The sequence below is a fragment of the Neoarius graeffei genome, chromosome 12 (assembly GCF_027579695.1).
Source record: "Neoarius graeffei isolate fNeoGra1 chromosome 12, fNeoGra1.pri, whole genome shotgun sequence".
NCBI classification, from domain to species: domain Eukaryota; kingdom Metazoa; phylum Chordata; class Actinopteri; order Siluriformes; family Ariidae; genus Neoarius; species Neoarius graeffei.
In genome coordinates this window covers 35622621-35645120 of record NC_083580.1, presented here as the reverse complement: position 1 = coordinate 35645120, position 22500 = coordinate 35622621, and the positions used below count along the sequence as shown (strand labels likewise).

At 43.7% G+C, this 22500-nt stretch overlaps 1 protein-coding gene across 8 annotated transcripts in view; it reads right to left on the bottom strand.

Moving 5' to 3' along the window:
- dennd1a (DENN/MADD domain containing 1A) overlaps nucleotides 1-22500 on the bottom strand; it is a 336491-nt gene that overhangs the window by 6418 nt on the left and 307573 nt on the right. The window contains exon 21 of one of the 8 annotated variants that reach the window (XM_060935817.1): nucleotides 987-995. The exons of the other annotated variants lie outside the window; for them this stretch is intronic. Within the exon in view, the coding sequence (XP_060791800.1) occupies nucleotides 987-995 (9 nt within the window). The remainder of the gene's footprint in view (nucleotides 1-986; nucleotides 996-22500) is intronic. 8 annotated transcript variants of the gene reach the window in all.

Genomic DNA, 22500 nt, shown 5'->3' with positions numbered 1-22500 from the left:
CATTTTAAATGAACCTTGGCCCAGAGAAGACGTCTGCGCTTCTGGATCATGTTTAGATACGGCTTCTTCTTTGAACTATAGAGTTTTAGCTGGCAACGGCGGATGGCACGGTGAATTGTGTTCACAGATAATGTTCTCTGGAAATATTCCTGAGCCCATTTTGTGATTTCCAATACAGAAGCATGCCTGCATGTGATGCAGTGCCGTCTAAGGGCCCGAAGATCACGGGCACCCAGTATGGTTTTCTGGCCTTGACCCTTACGCACAGAGATTCTTCCAGATTCTCTGAATATTTTGATGAAATTATGCACTGTAGATGATATGTTCAAACTCTGCAAGTTTACACTGTCAAACTCCTTTCTGATATTGCTCCACTATTTGTCGGCGCAGAATTAGGGGGATTGGTGATCCTCTTCCCATCTTTACTTCTGAGAGCCGCTGCCATTCCAAGATGCTCTTTTTATACCCAGTCATGTTAATGACCTATTGCCAATTGACCTAATGAGTTGCAATTTGGCCCTCCAGCTGTTCCTTTTTTGTACCTTTAACTTTTCCAGCCTCTTATTGCCCCGTCCCAACTTTTTTTGAGATGTGTTGCTGTCATGAAATTTCAAATGAGCCAATATTTGGCATGAAATTTCAAAATGTCTCACTTTTGACATGTGATATGTTGTCTATGTTCTATTGTGAACACAATATCAGTTTTTGAGATTTGTAAATTAAATTATTGCATTCTGTTTTTATTTACTACATATATATATATATATATATATATATATATATATATATATATATATATATATATATATATACATACACACACACTGCATATTGTTTGTACTCAGTGCAATATGTATACTGTTCCTACTTATTCAGGTGACATTGGGCATACCGAACAACCCGTGTTTTCTCCCCCCCCAAAAAAAATCTGTCCCTCTGAATTACATGAAGTTAATAGGAAATATTTTGGTGGAGAGGGCGGAGACCTTGACTGGCTATTGTAGCCTGCAGGGAATCGGCCGTCAGACATTCTGTCGCATGTCCCAGACCCGGTGAAATATAACTGAATTGTCTTGGCCAGCCCTAAGGGTCCCATCTGCATCCCATCATTGCTGATGAGTGTGCTCCCATCACCCAATCAAGCATCCAGCCAGAGCAGGTCATGATATTTTTTTAAGCCATATTAACATACCATTGTTGTGTATTATGCCTGATGTCAAGACTCTCGTCTCTGCGAGCCTACCACACAGACTTAATACTTGTGTCATTTTTAGGGCATACCTAACAATCTGTGTTTTTTCTCCCTCCCTTCCTCCCCGCCCCAAATCTGTCCCCCTGAGTTACATGTTGGTCCTGAGATTGAGATGCTGACCTCTTCTGCCCCTTGGACCTGCTTGATCCATCCTGGTGCCCTGTGTCTGGTTGGAGTTTTATCGCATCGCTCCTGTGGAGGACGGCCCCATGAGGACAGTTGAAAGTTACACCTGGAGGACGCTCTGGACTCTTACAGTAATGCTTTTATGGCTGAGGACTACAGTTGACTTGCTAACTTTAGGACTGCAGTTGTCATGAACAGTTTTGCACTCAAGTTTCCATCAATGAAGAGTTACATCATCAACGAAACTGTCATGTTAAAACTGTTAATGTTATAGTCATGCTGTCTGTTGTTGCCCAAATGAGGATGGGTTCCGTTTTGAGTCTGGTTCCTCTCGAGGTTTCTTCCTCATGTCGTATGAGGGAGTTTTTCCTTGCCACCGTCGCCACAGGCTTGCTCATTGGGAATAGATTAGGGACAAAATTAGCTCATGTTTTAAGTCGTTCAAATTCTGTAAAGCTGCTTTGCGACAATGTTTATTGTTAAAAGCGCTATACAAATAAACTTGACTATCTATCTATATATATATATATATATATATATATATATATATACACACACACACATACATACACACACACACACATTATGTGTATGTGTGTGTGTATACACACACACACACACACACACACACACACACACACACACACACACACACACAGTGGTGCTTGAAAGTTTGTGAAGCCTTTAGAATTTTCTGTATTTCTGCATAAATACATTAAAACATTAAAATACACTAATAATTACACTAAATAAATACACTAAAACATTATCAGATTTTCACCCAAGTCCTAAAAGTAGATAAAGAGAACCCAGTTAAACAAATGAGACAAAAATATTATACTTGATCATTTATTTATTGAGGAAAATGATCCAATATTACATATCTGTGAGTGGCAAAAGTATGTGAACCTTTGCTTTCAGTATCTGGTGTGACCCCCTTGTGCAGCAATAACCGCAGCTAAACGTTTCCGGTAACTGTTGATCAGTCATGCACACCAGCTTGGAGGAATTTTAGCCCATTCCTCCGTACAGAACAGCTTCAACTCTGGGATGGTGGTGGGTTTCCTCACATAAACTGCTCGCTTCAGGTCCTTCTACAACATTTTGATTGGATTAAGGTCAGGACTTTGACTTGGCCATTCCAAAACATTAACTTTATTCTTCTTTAACCATTATTTGGTAGAACAACTTGTGTGCTTAGGGTCATTGTCTTGCTGTGTGACCCACCTTCTCTTGAGATTCAGTTCATGGACAGATGTCCTGACATTTTCCTTTAGAATTCACTGGTAGAATTCAGAATTCATTGTTCCATCAATGATGGCAAGCCGTCCTGGCCCAGATGCAGCAAAACAGGCCCAAACCATGATACTACCACCACCGTTTTTCACACATGGGACAAGGGTCTTATGCTGGAATGCAGTGTTTTCCTTTCTCCAAACATAACGCTTCTCATTTAAGCCAAAAAGTTCTATTTTGGTCTTATCCATCCTTCTGGCTTGTCTTCTGGCTTGTCCACGTGATCTTTAGCAAACTGCAGACAAGCAGCAATGTTCTTTTTGGAGAGCAGTGGCTTTCTCCTTGCAACCCTGCCATGCACACCATTGTTGTTCAGTGTTCTGATGGTGGACTCATGAACATTAAGATTAGCCAATGTGAGAGAGGCCTTCAGTTGCTTAGAAGTTACCCTGGGGTCCTTTGTGACCTCACCGACTATTACACACCTTGCTCTTGGAGTGATCTTTGTTGGTCGACCACTCCTGGGGAGGGTAACAATGGTCTTGAATTTCCTCCATTTGTACACAATCTGTCTAACTGTGGATTGGTGGAGTCCAAACTCTTGAGAGATGGTTTTGTAACCTTTTCCAGCCTGATGAGCATCAACAACGCTTTTTCTGAGGTCCTCAGAAATCTCCTTTGTTCGTGCCATGATACACTTCCACAAACACATGTTGTGAAGATCAGACTTTGATAGATCACTGTTCTTTAAATAAAACAGGGTGCCCACTCACATCTGATTGCCATCCCATTGATTGAAAACACCTGACTCTAATTTCACCTTCAAATTGACCGCTAATCCTAGAGGTTCACATACTTTTGCCACTCACGGATATGTAATATTGGATCATTTTCCTCAATAAATAAATGACCAAGTATAATATTTTTGTCTCATTTGTTTAACTGGGTTCTCTTTATCTACTTTTAAGACTTGTGTGAGAATCTGATGATCTTTTAGGTCATACTTATGCAGAAATATAGAAAATTCTCAAGGGTTCACAGACTTTTATATTATATATATACACACACACAACCCTGATTCCAAAAAAGTTGGGACAAGGTACAAATCAAATAAAAACGGAATGCAATAATTTACAAATCTCAAAAACTGATATTGTATTCACAGTAGAACATGGACAGCATGTCAAATGTCAACAGTGAGGACCAAGGAACAACTCAGGAAAAAAGGAACAGCTGGAGGACCAAGTTGCAACTCATTAGGTCAATTGGCAATAGGTCATTAACATGACTGGATCTAAAAAGAGCATCTTGGAGTGGCAGCGGCTCTCAGAAGTCAAGATGGGAAGAGAGACCTGTCGGTGCAATTGGTCTGAAGTGATCAGTCTCATTAAATCAGTCTCATTAATAATGATATTAATTTTGCTGTTTAATAATAAATTACCAAACAGCTAAATTATGGTATATTCCAAATTATTATGATCACTACTGATGCAGCAATAATGTATTACTTACCGGATTACATAGACACTACAGCCAATAGCATTCATATACACTTGGGTAAAGGAATTCGTCATGGTTGCTAATTCCACGACCTTATAACATTACCAAATCCACTGAAATCTTGATGAGGTCAAAGTGTGTGTAATAATGAAATTAAGGGGTGTTAAAGAAGATAGAGAAGAGCATGCAACAATCTATCTATTAAAACAACGGAGAGAACAATGTGGAACCACAATGATCAACTTGACACTCTCAGTGTCTACAGTATGCACAATTACAACGGTTTCTGAGTTTAAATTCACACTACTTCATAAAGCTAATTCCTAAGACTAGTTTGCTCAAATGCCAGCCTTACTTCCAGTATGTTGCTCCTATGCAGGATTGCAGAGATGTCCCGAAGTTTCAGGTGCTCGCGGAGGTTCACAGAAAACTCGTGGGTCACTTCTGTGAAGGCGCAGAGAATTCCTTGATCCGAAGCTTCATCATTCGTGAGGAAAAGTCTCTGACCAATAATGTGCACAGCGATTAAGTCAGAAGGAATCCGATCACTTCTAACTTTTAATTAACTGCTTGGGCTGCAGTCGTAACGTTACTTATAATAAACAAATAAACCGGTTGTAACTCAATTGAGTGAGACGACGCACTTAGGTACTCTTTACCGTGGCCAGTGGTATATACGAAAGCGCACTGAGTCTTCTTTCTTGCAAGGCAGACGTCGTGATTTCGGATGGTCTGCTGAACGGGGTATCTCTATATGTCTGTATGATGTGAAGATCCACAGAGACAGCGAGCTGGGGGTGACTGGGTCACTTATAGAGTCGGTGACGTGATGTAGGTGATCATGGATGCCGTGACGTAGGTCATCGCGGAAGTTAGTTGATGGGATTTGTAGTTCTAGACGGGGACTGTGGCTGTCCCTCCATTCCCCCTTTTGGTCTCAGGGGTATGACTGAGTCGTAGCACTGAGAGCACAGTACAGTACAGTCCACATGTCCATAGTCCTTGAGGTAGCATCCTCTGTACAGTCCATGGTGTCCTGTGAAACCTGTGTAAACTCATGAGTCCTAGTAAGACAGTTGGAGGCATAGGCATTTGGGCCAATATTAGGCTATAAGCATTTGGGCATATAATCACTATCTAACTTGGTCAAAATCACATCTAAAAAAAAACATTAAACACTACATAGTTACTTTATTTCCTATGCATAAAAACAAGAGAAGAGAAGGAATGAAGGAAAGAAAAGTAGTATTAGTGCTTGGGTTAGTCAGCCTAATCTTCTGGAAAGGTAATAGCAGCGGGTGGTCTGGCCAGAAAGCGTGCGCTACTGCGGCTAAAGCTGTCAGGGACGCAGACTATCTTATCCAGCTTGGCATGTAGTGTTCACGCCAAGCTGGTTCACACCAAGTAGTGTTCACGCCAAGTGTAGTGTATTTGTGTAGCATGTATGTGATGCCAGCAGTTAAGACCCAGCCACTGAGGAGAAGTCCCAAAGCAATCAGACTTATAGTAGATCCTAGATCAGATGAGACTCTGACCTGGTAGCGGGAGACCATAGTCGAAATTCCAGTCTGGCCTAAACTAAATTTCACCGTTTTGGTCCCTTCAACCAGTAGTTGCTGTTGGAGGGTGTCATTGATCTCAAGATCATATCCTTGAAATGCGTCTATCATTTCAATCTCAGAATCGTACCTGTCAGTACTAAGATGGTGTAGGGTGATATCACCTACGTGAATGGTGGCTCCCTGTGGTACACTAAGGAACACCGTTTGGTTTGGGATTTTCATTCTGGTGGCTGTGTCGTGCTGATCATATGACTTCAGTTTTTGGAGTGTTAACAACCCACCGATTACCAGCTCTTTCTACTCTAGTTTCCATATCCTCGTCCTTTGTGGACATTTGACCTACACACTTTTGTTCGGGCGCTTTTGCCCTCAAACCACACAGGCGATCTGTAGTGTCTCTAATGAATGGGTTGCTTGGGCAGACCCAGTGGATGTCTTTAGTGGAGCTGCACATCTCTAGGTTGGGAATAAAGTAGACAGAGGGGCTGTCATCATGGAATGCTACCATGGGTGGTGTCTGTATGCGTATACGGACATTGTTTTTCCAGAAACCCATGTTGAGGACAGACTTGAGTCTATATATGTTGTTTTTCTCAATGATGCGTAGGTTCAGCATGAATCCTATCTCTAAGTCTTGTGGATTCACAAAAATGGGGATAGCACTGCCAAGACTATAGGCCAGGTGTATTTGCGATGAATACACATTAGTAGTAGTAGCGAATTTTAGTATTTTATCTACCATGCTAAGGGGTATCAGATACGGTGGGATTTTACCACTACTCAGGGTACTGATTGAGCTGCCAATTTCCCTAAGCAGGTCTTGCATCAAATCCCTTACTACCCGGACATATTTGATCTCGTTCTTGATTATTTCGGCCCACTTGTCTACGGCATGCACAGTGTTATTGATTAGAGCAGAATGCATGTTAACGGTTAGTATAGTTCCCTGCAGGGTTTTGCCTAAGCCCTGCAGCTCCTCCTGTTCAGAAAGCAGTTTCTCTCGGATCTCTGGCATTTCCTCTTTCAGAATGCTAACTTCTCTTTTTACCGCACTCAGACTGACTCAGTTGTAGGGCGAGGAGGATGCACAGGATCCCGAGGGAGTCCATTCTGTAACATACAGAAGGGTTATTACTTTATTGGGCTGGTAAATGTGACTGGGAATGTTAGTGTATACTTATGGGTGAGTGAGGCGTACAAGCTAGGTGGACAGGATGGGCCTAACTATCGTCCACCCCCTTTTTGGAGTGAGGACTGTTCAAAAGGCTTGATTTGACTGCTATGGACCCATCGATATGAGGGCATTTGATTAGGCCTGGATGTCCTAATGCGATACGTGACGGGGGACAGTTTTCCCACGATCTCGAAAGGTCCCGACCAGTGTGGTCGGAACTTCTTTGAGACTCCTACCGGCTTGGTAAAGTTGAAGTATTGGGCTTTGTCGCCTGTTTGATATTCGTGATGGGAGGCTTTTCGGTCGTAGTAGGCCTTTTGTCCTTTTACGCTTGTTTCGAGATTCTTTTGGGCCCATGCAAAGGTTGACTGTAGGTGGTGTTGTAGGTCGGCAACATATTGATGTGCGGTGTATGCAGTTGTGACGCTCATGTCCTCTGGTCTGTACAGGAGATGCAGTGGGAGAACCATCTCCCGCCCAGTCATCATCTCAAAGGGTGTGACTCCAGTGGTGCGATGAGGGGTGGACCTAATGGCCATTAGCACCAAGGGAAGTTTCACATCCCAATCTTTACCATGATGGGCGACATACTTCTGCAGCATGCTCACAATGGTTTGATTGGCTCGTTCAACCTGACCAGAGGATTGAGGGTGGTACGCGATATGGAATTTCGCCTCAACGCCTAACATGTTCCACAGCGCAGCCATTACACCAGCAGTGAAATGGGTGCCTTTGTCTGAGTCGATGGATAGAGGGAGGCCCCAGCAGTTGAACACATGGTTCATGAGAAGGAGAGCAGTGGTCTCTGCGGTATCGTTGGGAGCTGCTAGACATTCTATCCATTTTGTGAAAGCGCATATGATGGTAAGGAAGTATTTGTTACCCCAGGAAGATTTTGGGACCGGACCGATCCAGTCCGTTTGGAGGTTGGACCAGGGGAAAGTAATTCCTAGACTTTGTAGTGGAGCTCTATTTAGCGGTTTGGATGGCGAAATTGACAACAGACCAGGCATCCTTTGACATACTTGGTTATGTCTTTGATCATGAAAGGCCAATAGACTATCGGCTGAAGGGTCTTGTAGGTGGCCCTAGCGCTTCTATGGCCTCCACATGGACGGTCATGAGCATACTGCAGCATAACTCCCCTATGGTCCATAGGAACAACCCCGCGGGGTGGTCCTTGGCCACGAGGCACATACACCAGGAGCCCTTTCTCAAGCTTCAGGCAGTGCTGGAGGTTATGGAGGTGTTTTAGGTCCTTTGATTGTTGTAGCGCCACTTCTGATATAGGGGATGCCCTTGGGTATGTGACAAAGTTGCGAATCTGGCTGATAGTTGGGTCCCTATCCTGCATAGTTACCAGATCTGCGTCGCCTGGTTGTCTACCTAAATGGACGGTCAGCGACTGGGGTTTAGGGTCTTCGCACCCTTCTCTAGCCTGTCGGTGGGTAATGGCATTCACGACATGACACGGTTTCTCAGGGAGCCATCCCTCTTGGAACTCCCAAGGGGGGCCATCCACAGCTCCTGCCTTGGCGAGGCGGTCAGCCTCATCGTTACCAACCTTATCAGGTCCAAGGACTTGGGAGTGCCCTTTCACCTTCTTCCAGTACATGGTCATTCCCTGGCCTGCCACCAGTTTGTCACATGCCAGGAAAAGTTCAGAGTGTTTGACTACTTTTCCTCTAGCATTTTTCATGTCATTCATTTTCCATGTGGGGGAATGAGAAATGAAGCTGTGACGGGCATAATTGGAGTCAGAGCAGATGACTAGCTGCTCAATGCTCACTTTGCTAGCTTGTTGTAAAGCGATGGGCACTGCTGCTATCTCTGCGTATTGGCTTGTCCTGGGTCCGATTTGGTACTGGTATTGTCCTTTCAGAGGGCCTGTTGTCCAAACAATACCAACACCAGCTCGCAGTTCATTCTCATGATGGAAGGAACAACCATCTACGTAGACCATGGGAAGGTCTTTACAAGAGTTATCATAATAGTGGTGGTCTGACGGAAGAGAAGGTGTAGTTATGAGGGCAGGATTCTCTCCTGCCTCCTGCTCGCAATTGCAATGCTGGCAGTCGGCTAAGCCTTGGCCCAATGCCATTTTATGGTTCTGGGCGTACAAGGTTAGACTATCAGCCTTAGTAAGCTGTTGTTGGACCTCCAGTTCGAAACCTGGGTATGGTTCGCCTAATGGAGAATCTACAGCATCTGACGCAGGGGTGTTTTCACCCGGCTGAGAGGAGAGGGCATATACCATCATGTCCTCTGCTGTGTCAGCTTTGGCCATGAAGACTTGGTCATCGCGCAGCATGTCGTGTGGCTTGATACGAATCATGTTATTGGGGACAGTGAAGAAAGTGTTTCTACTGTCTTCTAGTCCAACCAAAGAAAGAGGCAGTTCGCCTATGACTGGAATTGTTAGTTCAAAGTCATGGAATGATCTGTCTATCAGCAGACCTAGGGGGCGGCGAGCAGGCACGGTGAGAGGAGTGTTGGTCAAGTTTTGCACCAGAATGTAAGATGAACGATGGTTCAGTTCAAGCAGAGGAGTGCCACAAACTGTTAGGTTAAGTTCCAGAACTAGAGGCAGAGGTTGGAAGAAAGCCTCTGAAGTTGGAAGCTCTTGACCTCTCGGAATGACCAACTTAAGGGAAAAACCGGCCGTCCTAGCAGGAATAACAATGTCAAACTCACTAGCTACCTGGCATGCCTGAGGGATGGTTTGTCCAGAGCGCATGCGTTCGGGGTCAGCGAGGAGTGGGTGGTTTTTGACGTTGGCTTGAGTCCAGATTACCTGGTTTACCATGTCTATCTGGGCTCCTCGCCTGACCAGAATGTCTGCCCCAATGAAGAGTGAATTGGAGAGTTGAGGGACCACGCTCAGGAAATGGAGGAACTCTCTTGTTCCGATTGTCATGGTCACGGCACAGACACCAACAGCCTTAACAGAGGTTTGGGGTTGTTCGGCAGAGAGAAGTTGGTGGCTTTTCTGCATGAATACGGGGCAGGAATGGCTTTGACACAGCATGTCAAACAAAGTCTGGCTGATGGCTGACTTCTCAGACCAAAGCGTCATGGCTGCATTGAGGACCGTGGTCCCATTGACTCGCACTTCACCTGATAGGATAGGGCAGTACATAGCTGAGGTTGAGTTACTCAAGGAACAAAGGAAAGAGGTGTGGTTTTCCAAAGAATTGTGGCCACTAGGGGGACTCGTGATGTCGGGTGTTTTGACGCCAGACTCGGTGTACAAAGACATGAACTGAAGTTCATCGGAAATTTGGTCTCCCGTGGTGCTCGGTTGATCGGTGTATGCACTCATCTCATTGCAACGGGCTTGTGCATGTTTTGTGGGATCCAACGGCTGTGGGGTCGTGATTTGGGCCCACAATTGACTGCGACGACAATCAATGAGTGGCGCCAACCTGTCGAGTAGGTCTTGGCCAATCAGTAGTTTTTCCGTACCCACAGAGCAGATGTAAGTGGGATGTATGATTGACATGCCTTGGAACGTGAGTTCCAACCATGCCATGTGTGTTACTGGGGCTTTGTTTTGTGTGAAGCTGACCAAGTTTATGCTGCAGGGCTTGGTTGGGATTGGGTCACCTTGTGAGAGCTGTGTCTGAGAGATGGTGGCGAAGACTTTAGCGCATATGAGCGTGATCTCCGATCCAGTATCTAGAAGGGCTTGGAGGGTGATTGTACCCTCGACCACCACGGGGGTGTAAATGCGCTTAGCATTGCCCCTTCTAACTAGATCGCCTAAGAACTGCATCAGAGGTGCGTTTTGTGTGTTCGCCTTCACCACCAGGGGGGGCCCTACATCCTGACCATCGCCTGCTGTTTCACAGGGATCTCCTCCCCATTTCACGAGATATACTCGTGGTTCCTGGCCTAGTCATGCCAGCGGGTGGCCTTTGTCATCTTTCTTGGGCTCTTTTGTTTTATCTGTTGAGGGGTCTGACCTCTTCTGTAACAGTCCTTTAACCTCAGCCAACTGGGCTTTCAAAGAATCCAGCTCTGAGCGGAACTTACCAGGTTGGTCTGAGTCACTGTGTCAGTCACCTCTACCCCTATGTGTAGAGCTACGGTCGGAGCGCTCCTGCCGTCTCTGGCCAGAGCGGGGATGACGATCTTGCTGCCAACCGCCTTGTTCCTTATGACCCTTTTCATATGATGAGCGATTGCCATGGTCACTGTGGCCTTGCCCTCCACCTCTCCTGGCCTTACCTTGCCGATTCTTCCACTCACCCTGGTGATGGCTCGGCAAGGGGCGGTTCGGACTGGGATTTCTCCAGGTGGGTCCCCCTGGTGGAGCTTCACCTCCTTCTAAGGCTAGCGGGGGGCCTGTCTGCACCCTGGAGACTAAGGACCCGGGGTTCATCATCGTTTCTGTCTGTGGTTTTGACAATGGTCTCCCAGGTCATTTAGGCTAGTTGCCTAATTTCCCTCATCGAGTAGAAACCTTGTCGACACGTCAGTGTGACTTGAGTCCGCACGCTTGGGTGGAGGTTATGTAAGAAGAGGGATTTGAAGCCTCTATCTTCTTCCAAGCCTGGTGCGCTACTACCCTGGAAATAGGCAGTACGTAGCCGTCTATAATATTCACGAGGCACCTCAGACCATTTCTGTTTAATTTGTATTGCACACAATGTCGTGGAGGTTTCATCCGTTTATGGCGCATATTCTTCCCTCATGTAATTGCCAAGTTTCGAATAGCTATCGCGAACATCTGGGGGTAGCGTCTCTAAAAAGGCACGAACGCTGCTACTGGAGGTCTTCCAGATCAGTTCAAGTTTCTCTCACGTTGTGGCTTTTGGCAGGTCCATCAGGCATCAGTCAATTTCTTGCAAATAATCATTTACATTTGTTCTTTTATTGTCAGGATCGAATTGCTGAACATCTCTGGCAAGTAGGTCAATTTGCCGTAGGCGAAGGGCTTGGTGCATGTCCTTGTGTGGCCTTCTTGGCTCTCCTGAGTACTCACTATCTGAGCTACTCTGGTATTGCTCCCATTTCGCACTAGATTCGTAGTCTGATTCATCCGAAGATGGATCAGGGATACTGTAGCGCACTGACCTGGGTGTGCTATGGGCCTGGGCTCGGGATGAGCGTAGTATGGCTCCACCCTGGCTAAACGACGAAGGAGTTGTGTAGCGAGTTGATGGAGTTTGGCGGGATATCTGGTCCTCGACCAGGTAATCCACGGTGTCCGGCTCGGACGCCTCTTCCTGCTCTGAGCTTCGGCGCATTGCTGGGGGTCTTTCACGCTCCTCGCACCCTTCTTGGGGGGTCTGCTCCTTGGCAGCCTTTTTGGCTTTCTCTAGCCTTTTGGCGCAATCATCAAGGGAGTTTTTCAAGAGCTCACGCTCCCTATATAAATCATTGTTATCGGCTGCCAGCTCGGCGTTGCTGGTGGTCAGCCTGTCAACCTCTCCGTGGAGGTATCTGATTTCTAAATCAGTATCTTGGAAGTGTAACAGAAATAGGCTACCTAGTGCCTCTTGGACGCTAATAGTTGTTCTTTTTGGATCTCTCATATGTTTTATTGAGTTATCCATGTTATTTTGGCATTCACCGTTACTCATGTTCCTAATGTTTGCTTTTTCGGAGGCAGAGCAGTGAATGAGGTCTGCGATGACATCAAAGAGAGACACGTCTTGAGTGTTGTCTTCAGCCTCTGAGACACGAGGGGATGCCATTTTACTTAGGTTGGATATTAGGTAATTAATTAATCAATAAGTTAATTTATTAATTAATTATTAATATTACTACGTAATTAATCAATTAATAAAGTTTGTTTTTCTTTGGAAATGCTATCTCTTATCCTAATAGGTTATTAGTATTTTGTGATATGGTTATCACACTACTGTTAACCGTTTAACACACCTGGGGATATACCTTGGCAGTTGCTTAATCAAACTGATAATTTATCTGTTGTTGCAACAATATTCAAGAAGTCAACAAACCAATCGCCTCACACGGGGCACCAATAAATATGTCGGTGCAATTGGTCTTAAGTGATCAGTCTCATTAAATCAGTCTCATTAATAATGCCATTAATTTTGGTGTTTAATAATAAATTACCAAACAGCTAAATTATGGTATATTCCAAATTATTATGATCACTACTGATGCAGCAATAATGTATTACTTACTGGATTACATAGACACTACAGCCAATAGCATTCATATACACTTGGGTGAAGGCAATTTGGAGTTCTTTGAGATTGTGTGACTTCAAGGATACAGTAGCAAAAACAGACAGACACAGTTTAACAGCATAATTGAATTTATTATAACAACGATACTAAATGGGTAATAGCAGTTGAATACATTCAATATGGTCAGCAGCAATATATAGACAAGGCACAAACAGTGAGGTAGTACTCGATGAGCGTGTGTGCATGTGTGCGTGTGCGAAAGGGACAGAGATGATGTCTCCTTGCTACTAAGCGAGCGACTGAGCTCTTAGGGCATGTCCCGTGCGCGGCTGCGCAGTGTGAGAGCGGAGAAGTGAGAGGCAGAGAGGAGGAGAGAAAGAATTTGAGTATGCACGCGGGAGGTGCACGAGGTAAATAAATCAGAGATTGGAATGTTATCTAAGGTGTTGGGGGGAAGGGAAAATCACCTCGTGGTTTTCTTGAGACAAAGGAATTCGTTGTGGTTGCTAATTCCACGACCTTATAACATTACCAAATCCACTGAAATCTTGATGAGGTCAAAGTGTGTGTAATAATGAAATTAAGGGGTGTTAAAGAAGATAGAGAAGAGCATGCAACAACCTATCTATTAAAACAACGGAGAGAACAATGTGGAACCACAATGATCAACTCGACACTCTAAGTGTCTACAGTATGCACAATTAAAACAGTTTCTGAGTTTAAATTCACACTACGTCATAAAGTTAATTCCTAAGACTAGTTTGCCCAAATGCCAGCCTTACTTCCAGTATCTTGCTCCTATGCAGGATTGCAGAGATGTCCCGAAGTTTCACGGAGTTTCGGGTGCTCGCGGAGGTTCACAGAAAACTCATGGGTCGCTTCTGTGAAGGCGCAGAGAATTCCTTGATCCGAAGCTTCGTCATTCGTGAGGAAAAGTCTCTGACCAATAATGTGCACAGCGATTAAGTCAGAAGGAATCCGATCGCTTCTAACTTTTAATTAACTGCTTGGGCTGCAGTCGTAACGTTACTTATAATAAACAAACCGGTTGTAACTCAATTGAGTGAGACGACGCACTTAGGTACTCTTTACCGTGGCCAGTGGTATATACAAAAGCGCACTGAGTCTTCTTTCTTGCAAGGCAGACGTCGTGATTTCGGATGATCTGCTGAACGGGGTATCTCTATATGTCTGTATGATGCGAAGATCCACAGAGAGAGAGCGCGCGAGTTAGGGGTGACCGGGTCACTTATAGAGTCGGTGACGTGACGTGACGTAGGTGATCATAGATGCCGTGACGTAGGTCATCGTGGAAGTTAGTTGATGGGATTTGTAGTTCTAGACGGGGACTGTGGCTGTCCCTACACACCAATCCCCCTAATTCTGCGCCGACAAATAGTGGAGCAATATCAGAAAGGAGTTTGACAGTGTAAAATTGCAAAGAGTTTGAATATATGATCATCTGCAGTGCATAATATCATCAAAAGATTCAGAGAATCTGGAAGAATCTCTGTGAGTAAGGGTCAAGGCCAGAAAACCATACTGGGTGCCCGTGATCTTCGGGCCCTTAGATGGCACTGCACCACATACAGGCATGCTTCTGTATTGGAAATCACAAAATGGGCTCAGGAATATTTCCAGAGAGCATTATCTGTGAACACAATTCACCGTGCCATCCACCGGTGCCAGCTAAAACTCTATAGCTCAAAGAAGAAGCCGTATCTAAACATGATCCACAAGCGCAGACATCTTCTCTGGGCCAAGGCTCATTTAAAATGGACTGTGGCAAAGTGGAAAACTGTTCTGTGGTCAGACGAATCAAAATGTGAAGTTCTTTATGGAAATCAGGGACGCCATGTCATTCGGACTAAAGAGGAGAAGGATGACCCAAGTTGTTGTCAGTGCTCAGTTCAGAAGCCTGCATCTCTGATGGTATGGGGTTGCATTAGTGCGTGTGGCATGGGCAGCTTACACATCTAGAAAGACACCATCAATGCTGAAAGGTATATCCAGGTTCTAGAGCAACATATGCTCCCATCCAGACGATGTCTCTTTCAGGGAAGACCTTGCATTTTCCAACATGACGATGCCAAACCACATACTGCATCAATTACAGCATCATGGCTGCATAGAAGAAGGGTCCAGGTACTGAACTGGCCAGCCTGCAGTCCAGATCTTTCACCCATAGAAAACATTTGGCGCATCACAAAACGGAAGATATGACAAAAAAGACCTAAGACAGTTGGGCAACTAGAATCCTACATTAGACAAGAATGGGTTAACATTCCTATCCCTAAACTTGAGCAACTTGTCTCCTCAGTCCCCAGATGTTTACAGACTGTTGTAAGGAGAAAAGGGAATGTCTCACAGTGGTAAACATGGCCTTGTCCAACTTTTTTGAGATGTGTTATTGTCATGAAATTTAAAATCACCTAATTTTTCTCTTTAAATAATACATTTTCTCAGTTTAAACATTTAATATGTTATCTATGTTTTATTCTGAATAAAATATGGAATTCTGAAACTTCCACATCATTGCATTCCGTTTTTATTTACAATTTGTACTTTGTCCCAACTTTTTTGGAATCGGGGTTGTGTGTATACACACACACAGATCTATACATGTGTGTGTATATACACATACACACGTGTACGTGTGTGTGTGTGTGTGTGTGTGTGTGTGTGTGTGTGTGTGTGTGTGTGTGTGTCGGTTTCCGATCGCAAATTTTCCATCCCACACAGGAATCTTCTTCGGGCACTGCATTTAAACGTACAAACGGCAGTACACACTGACGTTTGTACGTTTAAATACAGTGCCTGAAGATGATCTCCGCGTGGGATGGAAAATTTGCTATCAGAAACCGGCTTTTTGTTAATTAGTTTATATATATGTGTGTGTGTGTGTGTGTGTGTGTGCGCGCGCGCACGCACACAAACTATTGTGCCAAATTCATACAATAATTTCTTCCTTTTCAAAGCTATCAAAATATTTTCTATACAAAATATATAAAAGGTGTAATCTTAAATTTTTACATAAAGGTGAATCATTTTTTTAAACAGACAGCAGTCATCTGATTTCATAACATTATTATTTTTTAAAACAACTTCACAAAAAAGTGATGCTATTGTAAGCAAACTATATGATCACTCTGCCATATTTATTACCGAAAGACTCTGGAGTTACTAACTAACATCAATACCTTCAATGTTCTGCACTTTGGGATGGGACAAAGATATTCAATTTTATTCCATTCCAAAAGAACCTGATCACCAAAGAATTTTAGCAGCAATCAAGTGAGAAAATGCCAATAAACAGGCTATGAGCAAATCTTCTGCTCCCTGTAAAGAGCAGTTTTTCTTGGGTAAGTTGCCTGGCTAAGTTACATTGGCTATCTAGAATAACAACAGCCAGGTGGTGACAGCTACATATGAAAAACTAAACAAATTATTCAAGCATTTGTGATTTTTGTATGATGTGATTTTTTTTTTTATTGCACAGGTTCGATAGCTTGTGTGTGTATGGTGCTGAATAAATTAACACTAAGGGCTTATTCACAGTTGGTGACTTTGAACTCTCACAAATTTCTCTATGTAACTCAATTTGGTCATGTAGATACTTAAGCCTCATTCACAACCCGCCCTAAGTGTTTTGGACACACACAGGTTGCAGGGTTTGGTAGCTCGCAACCATGCCGGAGGGTCGCGATGAAGACGGGGGAATGTCTGGGGGAGGAGTATGGGCAAAGTACTTGTCAAGTACAGGTTGCACACCTGACTTCCTCGAGGCATGGGAAAAATTGCGCCGTTCGCCTGTGGAAAGCGTATATCTGACGTACGTGATCAGTGTGTGTTTAGTGAGTGTGGTGTGTGAGAGACTTGCATTTTACCAGTTTCCTGCGTTACGGGTTTGGGCCACACTTGTGAAGCATGTGTGACGCATGTGATTAGCACGTTACAATCACTCATAACTTGCGTGTGATATGCAAACCAGGAGTGGGTATAAAACCAGCATATCTGCAGCATTCTGCATCTCTCTTTCGGCTGAAGAACACTGGATATTTTGTGGGAAAAATAAAAAATTTTCAGTTTAAAGTTTAGAAAATGGGACCCAAGAAGAAGCAAGCAAAAGTGAAGTAACCCAGCCTGAAACAGCAGAGGGGGAGAAGGAGGAAGAATTTGATGATGATGGCAGCAGCACCGGCGAGCCCTGCACGGACAGGGAGGAGTATGCCTTCAAGCCGGCAGAAGGCACAGCACCCTGCCAGAGGTATTTTCACAGGTAAATACACATGCTTTAAGCATTCATTTCAGTATCTATATGCTTATGTAATTAATATTATGTCTGCTGATTTTCATGTATGTTTCAGCTCACGACATCCAGAAGTGAGGACACTGCAATCCCATCATCGCTGTCAGGCGATTGTGCCATGCTCAGTGATAAGGACAAGGACATCCCGACACACCACTCAGCAGGAGTAGGAGCAGGACAGCAGCTCGGAGTCCAGGTGTGTTTCAGTGCTCAAACTGTTGAGCTATTTAGTTGGGATTTTTTACAGTGTAATAAAATGCATTCTTCACTTATACTCATGTTTTATTACCTGACGTTTGCATGGCAAATTAAACATACAGTGGGGCAAAAAAGTATTTAGTCAGCCACCAATTGTGAAAGTTCTCCCACTTAAAGGTGGAGTACGAGATTTTTTTCAGGAGTATTTTTTACCATATTGCTTGAAAAGCTCCTCACACCCATGTTGCAAGCAGTACAATAGGAGGTTTGACCCAAAAACGAAATATTTCAATCCAGTCTACAGTGTAAAATAAAGGAAAAACGCCATCAAATCCTATCGAGGTACCACCTCAAAATGATTGGATACTGACACGTCAATCAGACTGAAGCCCGCGAGCAGCCCGTCCCTTCTGTGTGTGTGTATGTGTGAGAGAGCGAGCAGCCCCTCCCCCAACCCGCGCGCTGCGAGCAGAGTGTCGCACAGAAAGCGCAGGATTTTCTCAGTGCGCTCCCTCCGAACAACAGGGATTTACATGAAAACGGAAGGAGATATTCACAAAATTATTTCACATTGAGCACCACAAGGCTCTCCTGAACACACTGATGTAATTTTTTTGTCTATTGTGTAAAAAATGAGGTCACTAGAGCGAGTTAAAAACGAGTGACTTTTCTGCCAAGTTTATAATGGCAGTCTATGGGGCTGCGTGCCTGCCCTCTCCTCACTTTCAGGCTTCTCATTCAAAAACCGCAAGTCCTATCGTGTAGGTAGACACAGTGTGTGAATCAGGACAAGTGTAGCTACTACTTTTGAGAAAATTGTGTGTGTGGAGTGAAAATTGGGGCTGAAAACACAGTTTAAATGAGAAAGTTTGAGCTATTTTTCCAAGCTCTCTACACTCTAACTTAACGAGCTCCACTGGTGTGTAACGCAATAGACCCCCATTATAAAGCCTGACTTTCTCAGGCTTTATAAGGGGGAGGAGGGGTGGAGACGCGGGGGGTGGGAGCATGGCGAGGGCAGGCGTGTTTCTTTTCAAAATATGGCTTGCGGGAACCGTTATTCCAAAATCTCGTACTCCACCTTTAAAAAGATGAGAGAGGCCTGCAATTTTCATCATAGGTACACTTCAACTATGAGAGACAGAATGGGGGGAAAGAATCCAGGAAATCACATTGTAGGATTTTTAATTAATTAATTGGTAAATTCCTCAGTAAAATAAGTATTTGGTCACCTACAAACAAGCAAGATTTCTGGCTCTCACAGATCTGTAACTTCTTTAAGAGGCTCCTCTGTCCTCCACTCGTTACCTGTATTAATGGCACCTGTTTGAACTCGTTATCAGTATAAAAGACACCTGTCCACAACCTCAAACAGTCACACTCCAAACTCCACTATGGCCAAGACCAAAGAGCTGTCAAAGGACACCAGAAACAAAATTGTAGATCTGCACCAGGCTGGGAAGACTGAATCTGCAATAGGTAAGCAGCTTGGTGTGAAGAAATCAACTGTGGGAGCAATTATTAGAAAATGGAAGACATACAAGACCACTGATAATCTCCCTCGATCTGGGGCTCCACGCAAGATCTCACCCCGTGGGGTCAAAATGATCACAAGAACGGTGAGCAAAAATCCCAGAACCACACGGGGGGACCTAGTGAATGACCTGCAGAGAGCTGGGACCAAAGTAACAAAGGCTACCATCAGTAACACACTACGCCACCAGGGACTCAAATCCTGCAGTGCCAGACGTGTCCCCCTGCTTAAGCCAGTACATGTCCAGGCCCGTCTGAAGTTTGCTAGAGAGCATTTGGATGATCCAGAAGAGGATTGGGAGAATGTCATATGGTCAGATGAAACCAAAATAGAACTTTTTGGTAAAAACTCAACTTGTCGTGTTTGGAGGAGAAAGAATGCTGAGTTGCATCCAAAGAACACCATACCTACTGTGAAGCATGGGGGTGGAAACATCATGCTTTGGGGCTGTTTTTCTGCAAAGGGACCAGGACGACTGATCCGTGTAAAGGAAAGAATGAATGGGGCCATGTATTATGAGATTTTGAGTGAAAACCTCCTTCCATCAGCAAGGGCATTGAAGATGAAACGTGGCTGGGTCTTTCAGCATGACAATGATCCCAAACACACCACCTGGGCAACGAAGGAGTGGCTTCGTAAGAAGCATTTCAAGGTCCTGGAGTGGCCTAGCCAGTCTCCAGATCTCAACCCCATAGAAAATCTTTGGAGGGAGTTGAAAGTCCGTGTTGCCCAGCGACAGCCCCAAAACATCACTGCTCTAGAGGAGATCTGCATGGAGGAATGGGCCAAAATACCAGCAACAGTGTGTGAAAACCTTGTAAAGACTTACAGAAAATGTTTGACCTCTGTCATTGCCAACAAAGGGTATATAACAAAGTATTGAGATGAACTTTTGTTATTGACCAAATACTTATTTTCCACCATAATTTGCAAATAAATTCTTTAAAAATCAGACAATGTGATTTTCTGGATTTTTTTTTCTCATTGTGTCTCTCATAGTTGAGGTATACCTATGATGAAAATTACAGGCCTCTCTCATCTTTTTAAGTGGGAGAACTTGCACAATTGGTGACTGACTAAATAGTTTTTTGCCCCACTGTATCTCTCCTCCCTAATAGAAGATAACAAAAATAATCCTAGATTCCTATTTAATACTGTAGCAAAATTAACCAGGAATAAGTCCACTATAAAACACATGTGCACCTGTAGTATGTAGTAGCAACGACTTCATGAATTTTTTTAATGACAAAATTGAGAATATCCAACAAAAAATTCAAACTACTAATTTAAGGTCAGACAATTTAAGTGACCCTGTAGTTAACAATATAACTATCAGATCAGCAATTAGAATGGTTTTTTTTAAAAGATTTTTTTTGGGCTTTTTTTTCACCTTTATTGGATAGGACAGTGTAGAGAGAGGAAATGAGCGGGAGAGAGAGATGGGGAGGGATCAGGAAATGACCTCGGGTCGGAATCAAACCCGGGTCCCTGGATTTATGGTATGGCGCCTTATCCAACTGAGCCTCTGTTTCTTCACGTGCAGCAGTAAAAGACCTCGGAGTGATTATTGACCCCAGTCTTTCATTTGAAACTCACATTGATAACATTATCCGGATAGCTTTCTTTCATCTCAGAAATATTGCTAAGATAAGAAATTTAATGTCCCTACGTGACACGGAAAAACTAGTTCATGCTTTCATTATCTCCAGGTTGGATTATTGTAAGGCCTTACAGTGGTGCTTGAAAGTTTGTGAACCCTTTAGAATTCTCTATATTTCTGCATAAATATGGCCTAAAACATCATCAGATTTTCACACAAGTCCTAAAAGTAGATAAAGAGAACCCAGTTAAACAAATGAGACAAAAAATATTATACTTGGTCATTTATTTATTGAGGAAAATGATCCAATATTACATATCTGTGAGTGGCAAAAGTATGTGAACCTTTGCTTTCGGTATCTGGTGTGACCCCCTTGTGCAGCAACAACTGCAACTAAACGTTTCCGGTAACTGTTGATCAGTCCTGCACACCGGCTTGGAGGAATTTTAGCCCGTTCCTCTGTACAGAACAGCTTCAACTCTGGGATGTTGGTGGGTTTCCTCACATGAACTGCTCGCTTCAGGTCCTTCCACAACATTTCGATTGGATTAAGGTCAGGACTTTGACTTGGCCATTCCAAAACATTAACTTTATTCTTCTTTAACCATTCTTTGGTAGAACGACTTGTGTGCTTAGGGTCATTGTCTTGCTGCATGACCCACCTTCTCTTGAGATTCAGTTCATGGACAGATGTCCTGACATTTTCCTTTAGAATTCACTGTTATAATTCAGAATTTATTGTTCCATCAATGATGGCAAGCCGTCCTGGCCCAGATGCAGCAAAACAGGCCCAAACCATGATACTACCACCACCATGTTTCACAGATGGGATAAGGTTCTTATGCTGGAATGCAGTGTTTTCCTTTCTCCAAAAATAACACTTCTCATTTAAACCAAAAATTTCTATTTGTCTCATCCATCCACAAAACATTTTTCCAATAGCCTTCTGGCTTGTCCACATGATCTTCAGCAAACTGCAGATGAGCAGCAATGTTCTTTTTGGAGAGCAGTGGCTTTCTCCTTGCAACCCTGCCATGCACACCATTGTTGTTCAGTGTTCTCCTGATGGTGGACTCATGAATATTAACATTAACCAATGTGAGAGAGGTCTTCAGTTGCTTAGAAGTTACCCTGGGGTCCTTTGTGACCTCACGGACTATTACACGCCTTGCTCTTGGAGTGATCTTTGTTGGTTGACCACTTCTGGGGAGGGTAACAATGGTCTTGAATTTCCTCCATTGGTACACAATCTGTCTGACTGTGGATTGGTGGAGTCCAAACTCTTTAGAGATGGTTTTGTAACCTTTTCCATCCTGATGAGCATCAACAACACTTTTTCTGAGGTCCTCAGAAATCTCCTTTGTTCGTGCCATGATACACTTCCACAAACATGTGTTTTGAAGATCAGACTTTGATAGATCCCTGTTCTATAAATAAAACAGGGTGCCCACTCACACCTGATTGTCATCCCATTGACTGAAAACACCTGACTCTAATTTCACCTTCAAATTAACTGCTAATCCTAGAGGTTCACATACTTTTGCCACTCACAGATATGTAATATTGGATCATTTTCCTCAATAAATAAATGACCAAGTATAATATTTTTGTCTCATTTGTTTAACTGGGTTCTCTTTATCTACTTTTAGGACTTGTGTGAAAATCTGATGATGTTTTAGGTCATATTTATGCAGAAATATAGAAAATTCTAAAGGGTTCACAAACTTTCAAGCACCACTGTACTTGTCTGGATGTTCCAGTAAGTGCATAAACAAGCTCCAGTTAGTTCAAAATGCAGCAGCAAGAGTCCTTACTAGAACTAGAAAATATGACCACATCAACCCT